The 22,103-nt window shown below is 45.1% G+C and overlaps 2 protein-coding genes across 11 annotated transcripts in view; both read right to left on the bottom strand.

Moving 5' to 3' along the window:
* usp19 (ubiquitin specific peptidase 19) overlaps positions 1-6,009 on the bottom strand; it is a 37,426-nt gene extending 31,417 nt beyond the window's left edge. For 3 of the 9 annotated variants that reach the window (XM_046343761.1, XM_046343766.1, XM_046343767.1), the window contains exons 1-2: positions 5,438-6,007; positions 808-1,105 (exon numbers count right to left, since the gene is read on the bottom strand). In XM_046343761.1, the coding sequence (XP_046199717.1) occupies positions 808-961 (154 nt within the window). In that variant the 5' untranslated portion in view covers positions 962-1,105; positions 5,438-6,007. Of the gene's footprint in view, positions 1-807; positions 1,106-5,437 lie in introns of all 9 variants that reach the window. The other 6 variants (XM_046343763.1, XM_046343765.1, XM_046343762.1 and 3 more) reach the window with 6 other exon arrangements.
* Positions 6,010-6,188: 179 nt separating this feature from the next.
* The window catches only part of lamb2 (laminin, beta 2 (laminin S)), a 54,383-nt gene continuing 38,468 nt past the window's right edge, over positions 6,189-22,103 (bottom strand). Inside the window, exons 8-35 of one of the 2 annotated variants that reach the window (XM_046343758.1) lie at positions 20,093-20,292; positions 19,808-19,928; positions 19,475-19,663; positions 19,045-19,224; positions 18,733-18,845; positions 18,098-18,177; positions 17,865-18,000; positions 17,595-17,753; positions 16,968-17,095; positions 16,674-16,809; positions 15,893-16,085; positions 15,638-15,781; positions 15,148-15,379; positions 14,879-15,048; positions 14,507-14,542; positions 12,304-12,528; positions 11,951-12,168; positions 11,691-11,787; positions 10,046-10,418; positions 9,710-9,894; positions 9,300-9,541; positions 8,965-9,168; positions 8,665-8,809; positions 8,269-8,476; positions 7,580-7,721; positions 7,312-7,488; positions 7,070-7,229; positions 6,189-6,833 (exon numbers count right to left, since the gene is read on the bottom strand). In XM_046343758.1, the coding sequence (XP_046199714.1) occupies positions 6,697-6,833; positions 7,070-7,229; positions 7,312-7,488; positions 7,580-7,721; positions 8,269-8,476; positions 8,665-8,809; positions 8,965-9,168; positions 9,300-9,541; positions 9,710-9,894; positions 10,046-10,418; positions 11,691-11,787; positions 11,951-12,168; positions 12,304-12,528; positions 14,507-14,542; positions 14,879-15,048; positions 15,148-15,379; positions 15,638-15,781; positions 15,893-16,085; positions 16,674-16,809; positions 16,968-17,095; positions 17,595-17,753; positions 17,865-18,000; positions 18,098-18,177; positions 18,733-18,845; positions 19,045-19,224; positions 19,475-19,663; positions 19,808-19,928; positions 20,093-20,292 (4,730 nt within the window). In that variant the 3' untranslated portion in view covers positions 6,189-6,696. The remainder of the gene's footprint in view (positions 6,834-7,069; positions 7,230-7,311; positions 7,489-7,579; positions 7,722-8,268; positions 8,477-8,664; positions 8,810-8,964; positions 9,169-9,299; positions 9,542-9,709; positions 9,895-10,045; positions 10,419-11,690; positions 11,788-11,950; positions 12,169-12,303; positions 12,529-14,506; positions 14,543-14,878; positions 15,049-15,147; positions 15,380-15,637; positions 15,782-15,892; positions 16,086-16,673; positions 16,810-16,967; positions 17,096-17,594; positions 17,754-17,864; positions 18,001-18,097; positions 18,178-18,732; positions 18,846-19,044; positions 19,225-19,474; positions 19,664-19,807; positions 19,929-20,092; positions 20,293-22,103) is intronic. The other variant, XM_046343759.1, reaches the window with a different exon arrangement.

The following is a 22,103-nucleotide window of genomic DNA, read 5'->3' as shown; positions in this document are numbered from 1 at the left end:
CAAGGCCGGCCTTACACCAGCTAGGATTACAAATCTTCAGCATTAAGCAGAGAGCAGCAACATAAACGGCCAGTGACCATGCATGAGCTCACAACATCAGCACTCACATCTTACTTTCAAACACAATACATAGGCAAAAGCTGCTGTACATTTGTTTCCTCAGCTGTGTGTCTTGTACTAGACATCATTCGTACTCAGTATAATGTTTTCACATTCTTCTTCAAGTGGTTATGGGAAAAGTGATAATTGCTGCATTAGCATTTTTACCTCTTAGTATGAACAGATGATCTTATAAATATTAAGCATTATATTTTCTACATACATTATATCTGTTTAGGCGTTTAAGTTTACGCTGAAAACATTTATTTTGTCCGATTTTTGGGAGTGGTAGAAACAATTTAGCTGAATGAATATCGGAGAAACACTGGAAAGTGACACGTTGTAAGACAAAGAAAATACCTCCAAGGCCCATAACACATTATGTTCTGTTCTATATACTACAATAAAAGAGAAGGCTGCAAATGACAAACAACTTACTGAAGGATGCAAAAAAATATAAATATTTAGCCAAATGTAATGTATCAGTCCTTTAGGAACCACAAACGGGGAACGAAGCAGCACTCCCCATAGATGACACAAAGTAAACCGGAAGTACCCTTCACCACCACTAGTTCTCCCCGTTTTATAGTCAGGTTTATGCATTAAGGCTCAACACAACAAATAGGCTTGCTCACAGCAAACACTGCACGCATTGCTAATAAAGCAACACCTCCTGCCTTACCACACCCAAAATATCTAATCTCCAACCTTTCTTGTGCTCTGCATTGTCCCCTGCTGCTGCTGCTCGCTTGGCCTCCCTGCTCTCTTGGTTGGCCCTGTCCTTCTGCTTCTTCTTACTGGTGGTGTCATCGGCGCTGCGCTGACCCCCATTCCGACGGCCTGATTCAGTGCTGCTGGCCATCTTCAGGCACTTAGCGCTCACGGGACGCCCGTCGCCTGCGTCGCTGCTGCTGGGGTCTGGTTCTGAGGTGTGCCGCTTTCTGCCCGGTCCAGCTATCTTGGCGATGTAACAAGTTAGAACTCTCCCAAAATAGAATCAAGGGGCCTGAATAGAGTCAGGAGACCAACACAGTTATCAATGAGTGTTGCAGAACTACATAAGAGTCATGAATAGAAGTCGACCAACTAAACAGAATGTCAGATTAATTAGGGCCGATTTTAAGTTCTCATAACAATCGGAAATCTGTTTTTTTTTGGGGCGCCAATTATTTTTTATACCTTTATTTAACTAGTCAAGTCAGTGAAGAACACATTCTTATTTTCAATGATGGCCTAGAAACGATGGGTTAACTGCCTTGTTCAGGGGCAGAACGGCAGATTTTCACCTTGTCAGCTCTGGGATTCAATCTTGCAACCTTACCATTAACTAGTCCAACGCTCTAACCACCTGCCTCTCATCACTCCACGAGGAGCCTGCCTGTTATGCGAATGCAGTAGAAGCCAAGGTAAGTTGCTAGCTTATAAAAATCAATCAATCATAATCACTAGTTATAACTACACATGGTTGATGAGATACTAGTTTATCGAGCGTGTCCTGCGTTGCATATAATCGATGCAACACTGATTTAACAAAATCGCATTTGCGAAAATCGTATCAATCGTTGGACGACTGCCTTTCTTAAAATCAATACACAGAAGTATATATTTTTGTACCTGCATATTTAGCTAAAAGAAATCCAGGTTAGCAGGCAATATTAACCAGGTGAAATGGTTACTTATCTTGCATCCATTGCACGCAGAGTCAGTGTATATGCAACAGTTTTGGCAGCCTGGCTCATTGCAAACTAATTTGCCAGAATTGTACATAATTATGACATATTATTGTTACATTGCACAACCTTCAATGTTATTTAGACTTATGGGTGCCACCCGTTAGATAAAATACAGAACGGTTACGTATTTCACTGTTACGTATTATTACGTATTATTATTATTATTATTATATTATTCACTGAAATAAAACGTTTTTTCCCCCGGAAATTATAGTTTCCGGATTAAGCCATATTAATGACCAAAGGCTCGCTTGGAGTAGTTATTCCCCTTGCTCTGCAAGGGCCGCGGCTTTTGGGGAGCGATGGGTAACGCTGCTTCGAGTGTGGCGGTTGTCAATGTATTCCTGGTTCGAGCCCAGGTAGAGGCGAGGAGAGGGACGGAAGCTATACTGTTACACTGGCAATACTAAAGTGCCTATAAGAACATAGTCAAAGGAATATGAAATACAAATGGTATAGAGAGAGAGAGTCCTTTAAATACTATATTAACTAAAACTTATTACCTGGGAATATTGAAGACTCCTGTTAAAAAGGAACCACCAGCTTTCATATGTTCTCATGTTCTGAGCAAGGAACTTAAACGTTAGCTGTTTTACATGGCACAAATCGCACTTTTACTTCTCCAACACTGTTTTTGCATTATTTAAACCAAATTGAACACGTTTCATTATTTATTTGATTTTCATTGATGTATTATATTAAGTTAAAATAAGTGTTCATTCAGTATTGTTATAATTGTCATTATTACAAATAAATAAATAAAATTAAAATGTTTTTAAAAAGCGCCTATAAATAGGTATCGGCCTTTTTTGGTCCTCCAATAATCGGTATCGGTGTTGAAAAATCATAATCGGTCGACCTCTAGTCATGAAGAGTGTCATTTATGCAGTTGGGCCCCAAGTTTAGACCCTGTTTAAAGACTTCTTTTTTTTACCTCCTGATTTGGGCTGGATGTGTCAACACGTAGTTCATATATGCATAATCTATAAGCAGAATTACAGTCTTACCTCAATTAGCCACGGAATCCGTAGTTTAAAGAGTGTTTTATGGAAACAGTGAGCTGCCGTTTTCCCTACATTTAACCCCACGTGGGCCAGCCCACAAGCAATTGAAGTTTAAGCCTCTTGCCATTTGAGTGACAGTTTGCAAGATACACACACAGTAGTGTGAGATAGAAAGCAATGACATGGTGCACATATCTGCATATTTGTGATGTAATAGCACAGAGTTTCTAAACCCAGAAGTGCAACATCGTCAATAAGAGAAGTGAAAAATTATTCATTAGTTGTTATTCTCTCATTATTTTCTCAAAATCTAAAAGGCACAACCTAGATTCAAGACAGTGTCTTAAGTAGTTGAACATGTTAATACTCCAAGTGTTAAAGTTACACCTTTTTTATTTTCCGTCACAAACAACTTTGTATTGAAGGAGTGCCTTTGATTTGACGGCCTGCACATTAAATAAAATGTTGTTGGTCACATACACAGTACAGCGCGAGACGACCATTAGACTCAATGATGCATTTCTACACATGAGCTAAGGTAACCAATGTCGCCATGACATTTACTACAAGCGTGATCGTGGATTTCTATTGGAGAAGCCATTTCTGCCCATCTTCAATAGTAGACTATTTTCACAGACCCCTTTTGGCTACTTTTTTTGCTGAATAAAAAGTATACAAAAGTACCGGATAATATCTTTAAGTTGAATGCACTAACTGTAGCTAAGTCACTCTGGAGAAGAGCTCCTGCTAAATTACTTAAATGTAAATGAAGTGTAAAATGAACCCTCCCCCCTTTCAGTTTAAACTATTTAATTCCAAACATTTCCTTTATATTAATCAGATTGCATTATCTCTGCAAACATTCCTTGCATCCATTATTTTATTTAACTAGGCAAGTCAATTAAGAACAAATTCTTATTTTCAATGACAGCCTACCAAGAGGCAAAACACCTCCTGTGGGGACAGAGGCTAGGATTAAAAATGTAAATGTGGGACAAAACACACATCACGACAAGAGAGACACCACAAGCGCACAACACGACATAAAGAGAGACCTAAGACAACGCCACAACATGGCAGCAGCACAACATGGTACAAACATTGTTAGGCACAGACAAAAGCATAAAGGGCAAAAAGGTAGAGCCAACAATACAACTGTCAGTAAAAGTGTCCATGATTGGGTCTTTGAATGTAAAAATGGTGATAAAACAGTCAATTGTTTGTGTTTTTTGCATCTCGTTCCAGTCGCTATCTGAAGTGAACTGAAAAGAGGAGCGAAACTGGGATGTGTTCGCTTTGGGGACCTTCACAGAATGTGACTGGCAGAACGAGTGCTGTATATGGAGGATGAGGGTATTAGTAGGTATCTCAGAGGGGAGTGAGGCCGAAGAAGGTTTTTATAAATAAACATCAACCAGTAGGTCTTGCGCCAGGTATACAGATATGTCCAGTTTACTGAGGAGTATAGGGTGCAAAGACGAGTCCTATAAGGTGCATTGGTGGAAAATCCGAATGATAAAGAACATCTAGTCTATCAAGCATAGTCACTTTAATAACTCTACCTACATATTACCTCAACTAACCAGTGCCCATTGACTCTGTACCGGTGCCCCCTGTATATAGCCTCGCTATTGTTATTTTACTGCTGCTCTTTAAATATTTGTAACATTTTTTTCTTGTGATTATTTATTTTTTATTTTTTTTTACTGCATTTTTGGTTAGGGGGCTTCTAAGTAAGCATTTCACTATATGGCTACACCGGTTGTATTTGCCGCACGTGACATAACATTTGATTTCATCTGTAAATTATGTCTCCGTAATCTAGCATGGGTAAAAATTAATCAGGATTAGTTAGTATTATCTAGCAACTTGAAAGTTAAACCGATTGGTGGTGGCTGTCGAATTTAGCTACAAATTAAAAACCCCAACAATGTGACATAGCTAGCTAACGTTAAATATCTTGAACGTTTTGCCTTGGCTGTTGCAACCTGGATTGTTAACGTCAGTCAATGTGGCTAGCAAATCTCTACCTTTTTGGTACAATGCTGGCTAACTACAATATCTTTAAGTAACTAGTTGTGTTTAAATTTACAAATTGCATTTGGCTATAGCTAGATCCCTAGTTAACGTTACACCTTGATGTACATTTCTGCCACAGACTATTTATCCTCAATGTAATGGCGTCATGTTGCTGCGGCAAGTCAGCTAGCTATTGTAGCTACATCACGTTAGCTATCTAGCATACTAAAATAAGTTACTTGGCTGGCAATGATCATTGGCAAATCAAGTTGTTCAATAATCAGATAATTCAACATTAAAAATGTGAACATGTGATTTCTCATGTCATTAATGACAGGAATAGCTAAATTGCATAGCTAAAATGTAACGTGAGTCGGCTAACGACGTTACTAGCCAACGTAGCTCGTTAACGTTACTCAACTAACAGTTTAACGTTAGCTAAGCTAACAATAGTTAGCCATCTTTAGTTTGTTGGCCAGCTAACGTTCGTTATGTTGACAAGCTAGACAAACAATGCATATATTGACAATATCACCTCATGGCCTTGTTATAATAAAATATAAATTGTGGCGGACTACTTACAAAACGTGTCTAATTTGGAGTATGGTCTCCGGGTCTTTGGGCACAATGCCGGTGAGTCCGTAACGTTACTTCAACAGTCCTCGCTAAGCTTAATGAAACAGCCGCGGGCCTCTGCTCATCCCTGCTTGCAATCGAAACCCCGTACTCCGGTGTTTCTCGAAAATTCTCTTTATCCAGGACCCATTTTTTTTTATATATACATACCGAATATATAAAGCAAATAAATGTGACGTAAATTACAACAAATCTATCAATCGCTTCAACCTACTTTACCGGCCCCCGCGCAATGACTCGCACTTTGTTTAGGAACAAAAACAGTCCAAACCGAAATCCACTCTGAAGACTAGGCACTTCCTGAAGGCAGCACTGTAGCTACCAAACCCTCACCATGTGATCAAGGTTTTCTTGGTTGGTTCTACAGACGGCTATGCAAGCAGGGAATACGAATACTAACACATTCTTCTTCTTCTTCTATCATGGCGGTTCGCAAACAATCGCTTAACTGAATTTCGCCGTAACACAGGATTATTATAGGGAGGTTATTATAAGGGGATATTTAATAGGATACATCTTCTCCTCAGGGAATCGATACCGCTCTCCCCACCATGGCAATGTATGTTGATTGTGTTCCGGTCACACAATTTCAGTTTCTCGAATGGAGGGTGGAAATGTTTTTTCAATGTCTAATTTCAGGTAACCCCAAAACAGTTCTGTCCATTACAAAAACAAAACAAAAATACAAACCATTTAATGTATGTAGGGTTTAATGAGCACATTCATCCATCATTGATCCAGGTGAGATATCAGAAACTATGTCAAAGTGACCTTTCATCCAGTGGGTAGGGTACACAACTTTAATTCATTTTTTGTTTGTTTATGCAGAACAATGTATTCATACATAATTATTTTGTCTTCTTTACATTATGAATGTGTCAGGGGTTTGGGGGGGTGATCTGAGTTTTGGGCCAAACATGTGCAAAGGTCTGTATTTTGCATGCGCACATTAACACATTTGAATTGAAATGTCATGTGGAGGCACTTCTATCCTTCAGTTGAAAGTCGCACAGTAATACACAATGTGGCCACACAATGTTATATTAGTTGTGTGAAATCTCACAATCAAAAAGGCACGGTTACACAGTGTAGTCGGACAGGCACCTCCAGGGCGAGGTGCATAGTGTACAGGCTCAGCGGTCTGAAACAGGAGTAGTTTCATATAGTGTCTGTCAGTGTTGGTTTGACCAGCCAGGTCCTGGCTGTTACTGACAGGTGTTGTAGATCTGGATCTGTTTGTTGATGTCGTTGAGGATAGCCTTCATCTTGTCTTCGAGGCCGTCCAGCTGCTGGGCTTTGCCCTCCAACGTTTTCTGGTTCTCTTCATAGTCTTTCTCTAGCTCTGTGGATATAAAGTATTGTCTAGTTTATATTTTAAATGTTTCATCTTAGAATAACCAGGACTGGCTGACAGACCTACATTTTGGTCAGACAAATTCAGACAATACAGTGACACTTTTTAACCACAAGAGGGCAATGTTGCCATCGCTATTCTCCAAGGTTAGCGTGTGAAAATCGAAAGTAATGCTGCTTTAAAACAAAGGCGGCCCAGTTCCCTCCAGGGTCCCTCCTACACACCTGCTAGTCTCTGAAGCTTGTTCTGGGCGTCCTTCAGTAGCTCTTTGGCTTCGTCTCTTAGGCGCTCTGCTTTCTTCTTCGCCTCCTGGACGGTCTTGGCTTTCGTGTCCACCAACTCCTGCACTGTGTGATACTTATCCATCAGCTCGCCATCTAAAATCTGAGAGAAAGAAGACTGCATAATAAGTAACAGACACAGTATTACAGTCACAAATATACATAAATAAACAACACACACACACCTGCTTAGCCTCATTGGCTTTGTCCCGTGCCATAGTGGCTGTCTCCTCAGCTCGAGCTGCTGCCACGCTGTTGTGGGCACGTTTGAGCTTCAGAGCATTAATCTCCCGACCTAGGTTGCCCATGCGGTCCATGGCATCATTCAAGTCATGTTCACTGCTGGAGGTCTCAGACTCAATCTAAAAGCAGGGAAAACATCAGGAATGTATTCTCTCTTGATCCCTTCATCACATCAAACTGCATGCAGATGGTGTCCACACACTTGAGTACCTGTGCTAGCCGAGCTTCCGTTTCACCAATGTCAGCCCGAGCCCGCTGTATGGCCTTCTCTGCTGTGGCCTGGGCCTTCTTAGCGTCCTCAAGTGCCTGTTTTACTGTATCTGCTGTGGATTTCACCCCCTCTGCCCGATTCCTACATAACGGAAACACATGTCAGAATCAGGAGCGTCTTGCTCTGCTGAAACATTTCCTTTGACATGACACAGCTATAAATCTACACAGTGTACAAAACATTAAGAACACCTTCCTAAGATTGAGTTGCACCCCGCCCCTTTTGCCCCCAGAACAGCACAATTCGCCGGGGCATGGACTTTTATAAGGTGTCAAAAGCATTTCACAGGGATGTTGGCGCACGTTGGGTGGTGGACCATTCTTGATACACACATGGAACCGTTGCAGTTGCAGCACTTACTACCGTACCCCGTTCAAAGGCACTTAAATCTTTTGTCTTGCCCATTCACTCTCTGAATGACACACACACACACAATCCATGTCTCAAGGTTTAAAAATCCTTATTGAACCCGTCCCCTTCCCTTCATCTGCAATGATTGAAGTGGATTTAACAAGTGACATCAATAGGGATCATAGCTTTCACCTGGTTTCACCTGGTCAGTCTATGTCATGGAAATGTTTTGTACCTTCAGTGTATAACCCTCCTCATACAAGGCACACACACACACCTGGCCTTCTTGGCCTCCTGCAGAAGCTGCTCTGCTTTGCGCACATCGTCCTGTGTCTGTTGCAGAATAGCGTCTACGTTGGAGAGGCTCCGGACCCGGTCCTTGATCTCCTCTGCCAGGTGTCTGATCTGCTGTGGTGAGGCTGGGATGGACAGCTCCAGGACACGGTTGGCAACCGTCTCAATGCTGTCTGGATCCGCACCCTCCTCTGCAAGGAGATGGATATTCAGATCAGCACAGATATTTTTGATGTTGATTGGGAAGTTAACACTTAGTGATGATGCTGATCATGATGATGATCCCGAGTTTAAGTTAAATTGCTTTTATGGTCCCATGTAGACAAGGACCGTACTGCTCCTTGAACATCTGAATTTTCTATCACTTTAGCCAACTCACGCATGAGGAAGTCCCGAATCTGCTTGATGAGGTCCCGCAGGTCATTGTTGGAGCGCTCCACCTTGTTCTTGGTGTTGGTGGCCTTGTCCAGAGCTGCCTGGGCTTTACTCTTCGCCTCCTCCGCCTTGGTCTTGGCATCTGCAACCTGAGAAGCCCTCAGAATCAGGGATAACTGTTATCAAGTACCCTTGTGCTGTAGGTCATACAGTTGTATGCATTAGTGGCATGCCGCAATAGATTTTGCAGGTCTCCATTTCCTGTCAAGACAGTGTTGGTTTAGGTACACATAATGTAACTGACCTTGTGGAAGAGCTCCTCTACCTCCCCCATGGCTTTGTTCAGCTCTTTCTCTGCGTGCTTGGACCTCTCCAGGGCGTTATCTGCCATCGCTACGGCACCGTTGCAGTTCAGGCCTCCGCAGTGCCTATTCCCCTCATCGTCACGGCAACCTGCTCCTCCGCAAAGACTCTCTGCACAGGGGGCATCGCCAGGGGTCCCACAGACCTGATCAAAGGTGGTGGGGGTGGAACATGTATCAGATTACTACATTTGCTTATAACTTTGCCTGAACTCTTCTTCTGATCTTGTGCTGTTTAAGGGGTTTAATCCAATCAGACAGATGATGCATGCTTCACCTTCTCGTTGATCTTCTTCATGTCCAGGGTCTGAGCCTTGGCATTGAGGTCCCCCAGGGCTCGCTTGTTGGCAGCGTTCTTACGGTTGAAGTCATCTTTCTTGGCAGAGATGAGGCGTTCTGTCTTGCGGCGTGTGTCTGCTGATTGGCTAACAGTGCTGGGCGTGGCGGTGGTTGACTGGTTGGCTCGCCGCTCTGCATCACGGGACTTGTTATAAGAGCTGCGGATGCTGTCATATGCACCTGGAGGAAAGAGAGTGCCAAATAATAATAACAACACATTTAATACTGCATTTAACTCATATTTTTTAAGTATTTCAACAAAAAAAAAACATTAATAACATCAGTCATTAGGGCATTTTGTATCCCAGAAACCCTATGTTGGAAGGGGGAAATGAAGTCTCTGCTCACCCAGGAAGTTGGAGTTCTTGAGGATGTCCAGTTGACGGTGGAGCTGATCTGAGGTCAGGTTTAGCTGTTTGGCCTCTCTCTCCAGAGCACTGAGCTCATTACTGGCCTCAACGTTGCTGTTCTGCACACTGGTCAGGTCTCCCTCCAGACGATTCAGTGTGTCTGTGGTCTCACCTATTTGAGACCTGCAAGAGAAAGGGATAGGAAATTACAGTTAAACTCCAAAACTGGAGGAGAGGCATATTTATGGTGAATCTTTATGCAGACTGAAAGTCTATCTATGTATGTGTATTGTTATGTACAGTATAATACAGTGTCTGTGTGTATGTCTTGTACCTGAGGTCTTCAATGAGCTCCATCAGGCTGCTGACTGCCTCTGCGGTGGTGTTGCGGGCGTTGACGATGCCCTGGGCCTGTGCCAGCTTCTTCTCCAGGTCTCTGAAGGCCTTCTCATAGGCTCCAGTCAGGCCCGTGGTCTGGATCTCTTGAGCCCGCTCCGACAGGGTCTTGGTTCGGACAGCCAGGTCCTGCACCACCCGGTCCCAGTCCCCAAAGCACTGATGGCAGGGCTGGCAGTTAGGGAACTGGCCTGAGAAGCCCCTCGCACACTGGTCACAACGTACGCCTGACACCCCCTGCTGACACACACAGTGGCCTGACTTCTGGTCACACTGGGATGTCTCTATGCCCCTGGGGTCACAGTCACAGACTGAGCGAGATAGAGAGAGAGAAAGTGAGGGATTGTTAGTATACAGTGCATTCGGAAAGTATTCAGACCCCTTGACTTTTCCACATTTTGTTATGTTACAGCCTTATTCTAAAGTGGATTAAATAAAACATTTTCCTCACCATTCTACACACAATATCCCATAATGAGAAAGCGAAAACAGGTTTTTAGAAAGTTTAGCAAATTTATTTAAAAAAATATTTAAAAATAATACTTATGTAAATAAGGTATTCATACTCTTTGCTATGAGACTCGAAATTGAGCTCAGGTGCATCCTGCTTTCATTGGTCATCCTTAAAATTGGAGTCCACCTGTGGTAAATTCAATTGATTGGACATGATTTGGAAAGGCACACGCCTATCTATTTAAGGTCCCACAGTTGACAGTGCATGTCAGAGCAAAAACCAAGCAACGAGGTTGAAGAAATTGTCCGTAGAGCTCCGAGACAGGATTGTGGAGTCCCCAAGAACACAGTGGCCTCCATCATTCTTAAATGGAAGAAGTTTGGAACCACCAAGACTCTCCCTAGAGCTGGCCGCCCGGCCAAACTGAGCAGTCAGGGGAGAAGGGCCATGGAGGTGACCAAGAACCCGATGGTCACTCTGACAGAGCTCTACAGTTCCTCTGTGGAGATGGGAGAACCTTCCAGAAGGACTACCATCTCTGCAGCACTTCACCAATCACGCCTTTATGGTAGAGTGGCCAGACAGAAGCCACTCCTCAGTAAAAGGCACATGACAGCCCAAGAAGACTTGGGGCTGTAATCGCTGCCAAAGCTGCTTCAAAAAAGTTCTGAATACTTATGTAAATGTGATATTTACAGTTTTTATTTTTAATAAATTTGCACAAATTTCTAAAAACCTGATTTTACTTTGTCCTTATGGAGTATTGTGTGTATAGATTGATGTGGGGGAAAAAACAATTGAACACATTTTAGAATAAGGCTGTAACATAATAAATGTGAAAAAAAGTCATGGGGTCTGAATACTTTCCAAATGCTGTCAACTGTATGTCAACTGCTGATATTTTGATGCCACACTTATAACATGTTCCATGACTCATGAATAACACCTTCTGTGACTCATGAATAACACCTTCCATGACTCATGAATAACACCTTCCATGACTCATGAATAACACCTTCTGTGACTCATGAATAACACCTTCCATGACTCATGAATAACACCTTCTGTGACTCATGAAGAACACCTTCCATGACTCATGAATAACACCTTCCATGACGTTAAAGCTGACCTCTGCACTGGATCCTGGGGTCTCCCCAGTAGTTCTCTTGGCAGTCTGTGCAGGTCTTTCCACCGAATCCATCACGACACTGACACTTTCCAGTGAACTGGGGCACAGGGAGGTCAAACATGAGCATGAGGTCACAGAAGAGGTCTGTCTCATAATTACACTATAATCATTTTGCTACACTCACAGTACAGTAACATCTGCTAACCATGTGTATGTGACCAATAAAATTTGATTTGATTAATGGAACCACACACACACACCTCGTTGCAGGCCGAGTTGACAGCATTGTTGGGGTCACAGCCGCAGGCCTCACAGCCCCGCCCACTAGCCAGGTTCCAGTAGTTGGGCTTACAGTGGTCACATGTCAGGCCGATGGTGTTGGGTAAACACTGGCACTGCCCCGTGGCACGCTGGCAGACACACTCATCCCGCGCTGTACACTGGGTATGCTCTGTGCCCAGGAAGCTACAGGTGCACTCTGGGGAAGCATACAGAAGAAAATAGATTGAACCTTTACTAGGGTGCACGACACATAGTTTCAATGCAACATTCCTAAAATGAATGGTTCTTAAGTTTTCTGGTGTGTGACGAGGATGTGTCAACAGAGACTCACTTCTGCAGTTGCGTCGCGAGGCGTCTCCATAGTAACCGCTCTTGCACAAGCCACAGTCCGGTCCCTCTGTGTTGTAGAGACACTTCTTACACTCTCCTGTCCGCCGGTCACACGCATCCAGATCTGACATGTCAATGTTATTACTGCACCTGCACGGCTGGCACCGCCCACCTGGCTGGGAGGGGTTACCGTAGTAACCAGGGGCGCACTCCTCACACCGGGAACCTGTGACCAATAGGAAAAAAGGTTGAGGGAGAAGGTGTGACATTTTTGAAAAGAAGGAGTACTTCAGTGGAATATCTCATGGTGAGATTGAGATATTTATTGGCTGGGTGATGGATATAAATTACTTCATATTTCCAAGTATTTCCAAACTGTTTTCCAGTGGATTTAAGTCAGACGGTTACAGTGTGACAGCTTCTGCGAACAGAGAGTCATGTGCTATGTGTGATACCTACCTCAGTGACTATCAGTAAAGTAATTATCAGAATGTTACTCAAACTGTACACATCATGTTATAAACTTAATTCGTTTTGATATTTTATCATTGTGCAATGCTATTATATCTTGGGTTAAAAGGGAGTTGGTTACCCAGGAGATTAACAGTAATTAGTGAGGATCTCTGTGATCACACTGTTGCAAAGTGGATTATGTTCAGTCTTTCGGCAGACATCGTGAACAATTAGCTTTTCTCACAAAGAGCCTGTCAGGATTTGGCCAGGATTGTTCCGGTTTTGGCCACCAGATGCCCCCATTGTGCTTTTTGACCCTTTTGTTTTCCCTTGTTTCCAGTTATTATTTGCACCTGTGCCTCGTTTCCCTTGAATGTATTTAAACCCTTAGTTTTCCTCAGCACTTTGCTCTGTGTTTGAATGTTAGCACCCAGCCCCAGTGATGCTGTGAACAGTTGTTGCTCCAGTTGGACTCGCTTGTGGTACTCTGTTTTTGTTCTAGTTTATTTATTTTTGATTATCTTTTGAGGCTTTTTCCTGCTGTACCTACCACCTTGTGGATTTACCTTTTGACTTGGAGGATTACCTTTTTTCTCTTTGAATTACTTTTGATGTTGTGGATTTATATTTTTGCCTGAACTTTCCTTTTTACTTTATTAAAACACCGTCTGAAGTACTGCTGTGTCTGCCTCATCTTCTGGGTTCTGCCGACTATTAGTGGCTCAGTTTGCTAAGTGACTGTTTCTCACACCGGAGACCAGAGTTCATAACCGGGTCGTGACAGAGCCCATGTCTTCTTAAGATGGATTCAGAGGAAGGGAGACATACTTGCCATTTTTGAGTCCAGCTGATGGCTGCAGGGGGCAGAGTATGCTGGTGTGGGAGGGGGCTGACTTTTGGGTCTGACACAACTTACAGCTGCTGGTCTTGTGGTCTCTCCAGCATACTCTTCCCTCTGCAGCCATTAGCTGGACTAAAAAAATGGGAAGTACTGTATTCTAAACCATAGTGGAACAAAATATAGGATTTCCTCATTTAACGGACAAGATTTCCTCAACTGATTGATAAAGGGGCATTGTGATACTACTATTTTGTGTTTAGGTGATTCATTGTGCCTTTGTTTCTTTGTCTTTGCAGAGAAACTAAATATATTGAATAAAAGGATAAGACACATAGAAGGGGCTGTTGATGGTAAGTAGGTTTTACAGTAAAGCACATCATATTGAGCTCATTGCAGCAAAGCTGTCTAAAGCAGAGTAGGCAGAATGCTTGGTTGTCTTTCTGTCACAGGCTCACAGTGAATGTACAATAGGTTGTCGTAATCTCACAGCTTCAGCTTGTCTACTATGACTGATATACCTGTTACTGTCTTGTGTCTGCAACAGAGGCAGAGAATCACAAGGCAAAAGGCAGCGTGGCAGAGATTTTGTTGTTATCAGCTGGTTGACTGTTTGGCTGCTTAGTGCCTGTGTAAGCCAGCAGGAGTACCAAGCACTGACTGTATGTGCCCAGTATAACATTATAGTTTCTATACACAGGAGACACTGTAGAAAGTGACCCAGACCCAGTGTCGGCCATCCAACTCAAACACAGTTATTTGTGTTATACAATCAGTCGAAATTGATTCTTGGGAGCTCCATCTACTCTGAGGCAGGAGTGCACTGTGGCACAGCACCATAGATGGGTGGGGTGCTGAAGCCATGCAGGTGGGGGGGGTTGGTAAGGAGGGTGGGGTCACCATCACTACTCACGCTTGAAAGAACCCTCGGAGCGCTTAACCATCCCCCCTGTGCCAAGTTGGGTAAGGGAGGAAACAACACACATTATCATTCCACATTTTTCCTGGTAGGATAAACGTTCTACAAGAGAAGTGTCTATTTGTCTCACCAAAAGACCCACCCTGGCGAATGATTTGGAATATCACACCATGGACATTTCCCTGAGTTAAATCACACTAACAGATCCTCTTTCACAGTACATCATCAACCCAAGGAAGCATCTGCTCATTCATGCAGACATGATCAAACTGTTCTTCGTCCACTTGCCTGGCTGACAAGGAGGAGGAAGAACAGTAAGGAGAGAGAGCAGACACCTCAATGGAGAAATGGAGGTGTGGGTTGTACCTGTGTATCCTTGGTTACAGTTGCAGACCACCTGTCTGTTGCGGTTGTCCTGGTAACAGGAGGCAGCGAAGTGGCGTCCGCTGTTTGGGCCATCTGGGCAAGGGCAGGCCCGACATTGGTTACCCATACCTGTGCCCAACACTGGGTTGCCGTAGTAACCGTTGGCACACCTTGAAATACAGCAATAGCAGTATGCTTGTCAATAACATTACATTGGCTACCTTAATACTTATTCAAGATTCCCCACTTTCCCCGTGGTGAAGCCTAACCTGTCACATTTGTCCCCTCCAGTGTTGTCCCTGCAGTTGAGACAGGCTCCGGTCCTCTGGTGGCACTCCTCAGCATGTCCATTACACAGGCATCGCTTACAGTTGGGGAAGCCCCAGTGTCCTGCCTGGCAGCCATCGCACTGCTGGCCGAACGCACCCGGGCGGCACGGGCACTGCCCTGTCAACTGGTCACAGAACCGAGTGACCGCACCTTCCAGATTGCACTCACATGCTGGAGAGAGGGAGGGAGGGAGAGAGGGAGGGAGGGAGGGAGGGAGATTTATTGGAAAGTATAAATCAAGAGAGGAGTGGGTCAGTAGGTAATGAGGCAGCAGGGGGCGCCACCAGTACAGCTGTTCACATAAGTGGGATAGACAGACTGTACAGTCCAATGCACCTTTGCAGAATAAACTATTTGTGTACCCTGCAGGATAACACCAGGAGTTTTGCCCTTACTCTTTGTGCGGTTGACTGGGGTTACAACACTAACCTTTACATCCTGCAGGTCCAAAGCCGTACGTCCCAGGAGCACACTGGTCACAGCGAAGTCCAATCACGTTTGGCCTACAGCGACACTGACCTCCGTGCGTGTCACACACTGAGCTGACTGAGCCCTGGGGGTCACACAGGCAAGCTGTGAAGAAGAAAGACGTGATGAAAACGTTTTCATTTCATTGTGAAAATAATTACCAGGCATCCTTGATGATAGCAGATCGTGATTATGTGTACCCGTGAAATAACTTACGCAGGGCTCCATGGTTAATGATGGCTGACATGCTGGTGATGAGTTTGGCACAGACGTTGCTGATCTGGGGGTGTGTCACGCTCTTAGCCCCCTCGTGGCAGCGGTAGCGCTCGTAGTTCTGCTTCCTAGCGATGGAGGCGGGGTCACCGCCAATGAACATCTCCAGGGAGGAGTAACGAGGGATCAGGGAGATCTGGAGAGGAAGCAGGGAGGAGTATTAGCTGGATTGCATAAGAAGAACACAATTAGAGAGAGAGGGAGAGAGATAAAGAGAGAGATGTGCAGACAAGCATCATTTATTGAGTAAGTTTCTTAAAATGTTATATCATTTACTTTGTAATTGTTGCCGTTTTTTAATTGATAGTTACAATCTTGTCTCATCACTGCAACTCCCCAACGGGCTCGGGAGAGGCGAAGGTCAAGTCATGTGTCATTCGAAACATGACCCGCCAAGCCGCGTTGCTTCTTAACACACTGCTCACTTAACCCGGAAACTAGCTGCACCAATGTGTCAGAGGAAACACTGTTCAACTGACGACCGAGGTCAGCTTGCAGGTGCCCGGGCCACCGTAAGGAATCGCTAGAGCACGATGAGCCAAGGACAGCCCCCCCAGCCAAACCTTCACCGAACCCAGACGACAGTGGGCCAATTGTATGTCGCCCTATAGGCTCCCAGTAACGGCCAGCTGTGACACAGCCTGGGATCGAACCCCCGACTGTTGTGGCGCCTTTGACCGCTGCACCACTCAGGAGGCTCAATATGTTGATTCTTGATACTCACAGAGTCCACTAAAATGTTGGCAGCGGTTGTACCAAGAATGAGAATACTGTTCCCATCCAGATAGCGACTGAACTCAAACCGAAGAGTGTAGCTCACTCCTCTCTCCATGCATACAGGTGGAGGCAGCACGACAAACCTGCAGCAAACACACACACCACAAAGGAAGTTACTCACTTTTAGGAAAAGCAAAATCCCCCATGTAGTAACATCCAATTACACAAGTGTATCACCGTCACCTGAGCCACACACACGGGCACTGTATATTCTGTAGTGAGGTGTGTGTGAGGTTCTCACCTGGATCCTGCAGGCAGGGACACAGTGAGCATGTCGTCTGCAGGGATGGTGTTTCCACAAGGGCTGCTGGTGGGAATGGGCCCTGGTCGAATGATCGTCACACGGACCTCCCCCCAGTCCCGTGGCATCTAACACAAGACACACACACCACAATAACAGTCTTATACAGTTACACACTGCACAACCAGAAAACAGAGGGGAGTGTGTGTGTGTGTGTGTGTGTGTGTGTGTGTGTGTGTGTGTGTGTGTGTGTGTGTGTGTGTGTGTGTGTGTGTGTGTGTGTGTGTGTGTGTGTGTGTGTGTGTGTGTGTGTGTGTGTGTGTGTGTGTGTGTGTGTACACGTATGCACAGTTGAAGTCTGAAGTTTACATACACTTAGGTCGGAGTCATTAAAATAAGTTTGTCAACCACTCCACAAATTTCTTGTTAACAAACTATGGTTTTGGCAAGTCGGTTTAGTTCATCTTCTTCGTGCATGACACAAGTACATTTATCTTTTCTTGCGTTTTACCTCCCCCGTGTGTGCTATGCTGGTAACAGCGTAAATCCTGGTATGAGAGAAGGACGGTATGACGATTTGAACATCTGAATACCCCCCAAGCCCAGTATGTGTGACTAGGCACTAACCTGTGGCTCATAGCGGATGAGGAGGTCGTACTCCATGGAGTAGGGGATGTTGTTGATGGAGAACTCCAGGCTGCTGCCCTCTGGGACCTTGGCAAACCCAGTGCCAGTCCAGGTGGCAGGGCGCCCAGGCTGGTGCTCCCTCTGCTCCACACTGCAGCCCTGGACACACACACAAATACCATCAAGCATTCACACAAAGTCAAACATAGACAGTACAAACAATGCAAAGAAGGGTCCACCCCAGTCTTATCTATAACAAGCAGTAGTTACCTGTCCCAATATGGCCAGCTCAGCCTCATAGGTATAGTGGTCCAGAGCCATGAAGTACCACCCAGACTCCACCTGGGTACATTGACGGCCCATCATATGACTACGACAGCGGCACTGGCCATTCTCCATAGAGCAGCTGGGGAAGACGCATAAGAAATCTATGCAGTAAGCATGTAACCAGTCGACAGCACCCCCAACCCAAAACATCTTCCCGCGGCCACGCTGTCACTCACTGGTTATCTGTGGCTCCGCCCACATCACAGTCACAGTCTCTGCAGCCATTCATGTCATGACTCAGTGCCCAGTGTTCTGGCTGTGGGCAGACAGACAGGCAGCTGTTAGCACCAGACAGATGACATTCCCGACGACATTAGCCAGGGTTACTGGACCTTACATCATAGGTAACTACTCAGATACATCAACCAGGTGTTCCTAGCTCCAAAATGAGATACTGTAGATACATGCTGCCTATCAAAGTACAGGCTGGTAGAGCTTAAGTTATGGGTGCAAAATAGTGGTTGTCTGTTCATGACTTTAAAACAAGCCTTTATGCAGCTTATGAGAGTTAAGGATCCACTTAGTCCGGACCACAGCTGACCATTTTTAGCATGCATTTTTAGCATGCTGTAACCTACACCAACCGGAGAGGCCTGACATCCCTGGGCTACATTTAGATATGAAGCCCCAAGCAGGGCTTTACAGTCCTGGGTATTGTTACTGGCACGGCAAGGAAGTTATGTGAGTGACAGGGGGATGTGAATGTACGTATGAATGAATGAATGAATGTATGAATGAATGAATGGAGAGAGAGAGAGAGAGAATCTCTGTGTGTTATGGTTAGGAGAGGGAGGCTCTCCTGGAGCCTTACCAGACACAGGTCACAGCTGCGTCCGGTGACCAGTCGCTTGCAGAAGCAGTCCCCGCTCACAGGGTCACATTTTGGGCTTTCTGACACAGTACCCCTGGGGTCACACTGGCAGGCTGAGGGGGGCAGAGCAGGAATTATAGGGGCATGGGAACACAGAAATGTGGCACATGATTTTATTCAAAGCACTGAGAGAGATTAACAAAAGATTGCTCCAAAATCTCTAACATAACAACCACACAACATGAGGGTCATTTGGACTACAATCAGTTCAATTTGTTAGAATGATTCATGATTGTGCTCCTCTCCACTCACGTTGGCAGCCGCGGGGGTTTGCTGCACTCAGGCCAAAGAAGCCCGACTTGCATTTGTCACAGCGATGCCCTTCCACGTGGTCCTTACAGCGGCACTGCCCAGCGATCATGCCCAGGGATGGCTCGTCATGCCCGTCACAGATGCCCCCATTCAGGGAACCATCAGGATCACAGTCACAGGCTGGTAGAAGGAAGACAACAAACATCCTGTTAAACTTAACAAACGTAACCATGCAGTAGTACGTACTACCTAGAAAACATGTACACGCTCACATCTAATGGACATAAAGTGGTAGCAGGGTTTCAAACGTGAAAATAACCTGTACACGTACATAACTATGCCATCACTCATACACAGTATGATACTGTGAGAAATACACACACAGTTCCTGTGCCCCAGTTCTGAGAAGCGGTCGACACCCTCTACTCACCAGTACAGACCCCGGGGTCTCTGATGTCCCTACTGAGGTCCTTGTAGTAAAATTGTTTACACATCTCACAGTTGCGTCCCATGGTGTTGTGGAGACAGTGGTCACAGACGCCACCGCCGGCATTGCCCGTGGCCAAGTAAACCGCCATGTCAAAGTGACACTGGTTGGAGTGGCCGTTACAGTTACATTCTGTGAGAGACCAGATAACAACATAATCAAGATTCTCATTCCTTTGATTATGACCTATGACTGGTGTGTTCATAATAATAATCAGTGATGTTAGGAGAGGAGTAAGAGACGTTTCTTGTTATGGTGTGGTACACCACCACTCACTCTTGCAGGCGTTGGTGTTGCGTCCCTCAGCCGGTCTCCAGGGCATGTCACTATGGAAGTCATCACACAGCTCACAATTCAGACCCTTCGTGTTGTGCTTGCAGACACACCTCCCATGGACCTGGGGGACAGGGAGGCTGAATTACACAAATCACAGAGAATTCTAAACAAAACCTCCCATTCTAACTCCCCTCTGCACAGATGCCTCTGCTTTCATACACAGCAATCTATATAGGGCAGTCTTCCTCCATACAACTAAGGGCAGTTCTGTGTCCCCTTACTCACCATGCCCTCCTCATCCTTGATCCCCTCGATGGGGGCACACTCAGAGGCGTGGCCATAGCAGAAGCAGTTGCCGCGGACGACCAGCTCGTACATGGCATAGTAGTACTTCTCCTTGATCTCCACGCGGGAGTCCAGCAGGTTATCTCCCAGAGTGTGCAGCTTGGTGAAGTTCACACGCAGGTTAGTGATCTTCAGCTGGTCTTCAGGATGCAAGAGGAGGAGAAGAGAGGAAGGGGGGGGGGCAGAGAGATTAGGAGATATACAACAAGCTATTTGAACATCCAAATTAATACTTCAAAGTCAAAAGGAAAGGTTCCAGATACACCATTAATTATCCATTAACCACAACCCCCACCACAGACATAAGCAGAGACACTCTCCCCCGTAAAAGGAAGAAGTCAAGGCCAGGCGAGCATGACATCGCTGAAGGGGGCCCGGGGGGGGGTGAAAATAAGGGCGGACTGAAAGCAGGGTGTTGTTAGGAGACTTGAGTTGCGTCCCAAATGGTACCCTATTTCCTAAGTACTGCACTACTTTTGACCAGAACCTTATGGGCCCTGGTCAACAGTAGTGAACTAGAAAGAGAATAGGGTGCCATTTGGGATGCACTTGATAAACTCTCACAGAGGGGCGGTAGGTTGCTACTGTGCACAGAACATTCCCTGCTGTCAGTCACGTTCCAGCTGTTCACTAGGAAACAATACACAACATGTATCATTTGACCAAATATTTATGAAGAGGTCATCACTTCATGGAGTCTATGAAGGAAGAAACCACATGGAAGAGTGGAAAGCAAGTTAGGTCCAAAAAAACTGATTTTCCCCAATGGCTCATCTTACCCCTACAGACTAGAGAGAGATGTGCTGCAGACAGCATGTGGAATCAATCAGCACTTTCTCTCCACTTAGTGCTTATCTCTCTCCACACAGTGTTTCAACACAAACAAATGGAGAACAAGTCACACCTCTATGCGAAAAAGCAGTGTTTTGGGGCAGCTACCTTCACTGTACTCCTAAGAAACACTTAGTATTCTTTGAGTGGTTCCTTCCATTACCTACCTTCATTTGACTCGGCAGAGTGGCAGAGCAGCCTCAAATCCGGGCCCTATCAGTACCCCTGGCCTCTGTTATCTGAGCGTATCCTTTCTCACACACAGAAGGGCCCTGTTCTCTAGACCTTGACAGGCAAAACACCACTCCCTTTCTCACAAACCAGTGGGACAATAAGTTCCACTGTTCCACAGGACTTTGGGGAATATCAGGCTGTTGCCAGGGCCACAATATGCCATGTCCAACTCTTATGAGTATCAGTCAAGCCACTGGTAAAGTCATTTCATTGTTATTATTAACATACTAATGTACCTCCTGCTAATAGCTCCCCCAACTTCCCTGACAGGATTACCTCTATCAGGACAGAGACGTCCATCTTTAAACTCTCTAGCTGTGGATGAGCTCTGCATGGGAAAGTGCTCAAACTAAACCATAGGCATTCTGTAACGGTATACACCCGACATCCAGGCTTCATTTTAACTCCCTCCTTTCAGACATCCTCCGTCCATGTCGATATTCTGTGGCACACTAGCAGATTCAACTGCCTCCTTTACAGCAGGAACACATCAGGTTTCAGCACTTTAATTACTAAACCCCCTCAAAATGTGTCTCTCTGTCAAACCCGAGCTAAAGCCGATACAGAGTGAGAGCTCTTTATCTATGCATAGTCACTTTACCTGTAAGGTTCTGCTTTTATTTTCTTAGTCAACCTTGTGTTCTTTTTCTTTGTGTTCTGGACCGTAGCCCCGTTTCTTTGTGTTCTGGACCGTAGCCCCGTTTCTTTGTGTTCTGGACCGTAGCCCCGTTTCTTTGTGTTCTGGACCGTAGCCCCGTTTCTTTGTGTTCTGGAACGTAGCCCCGTTTCTTTGTATTCTGGACCGTAGCCCTGTTTCTTTGTGTTCTGGAACGTAGCCCTGTTTCTTTGTGTTCTGGAACGTAGCCCCGTTTCTTTGTATTCTGGA

This window comes from Oncorhynchus gorbuscha, linkage group LG03 (assembly GCF_021184085.1).
Source record: "Oncorhynchus gorbuscha isolate QuinsamMale2020 ecotype Even-year linkage group LG03, OgorEven_v1.0, whole genome shotgun sequence".
In the NCBI taxonomy this organism is placed as follows: Eukaryota; Metazoa; Chordata; class Actinopteri; order Salmoniformes; family Salmonidae; genus Oncorhynchus; species Oncorhynchus gorbuscha.
This window is presented reverse-complemented; position numbering and strand designations above follow the sequence as displayed.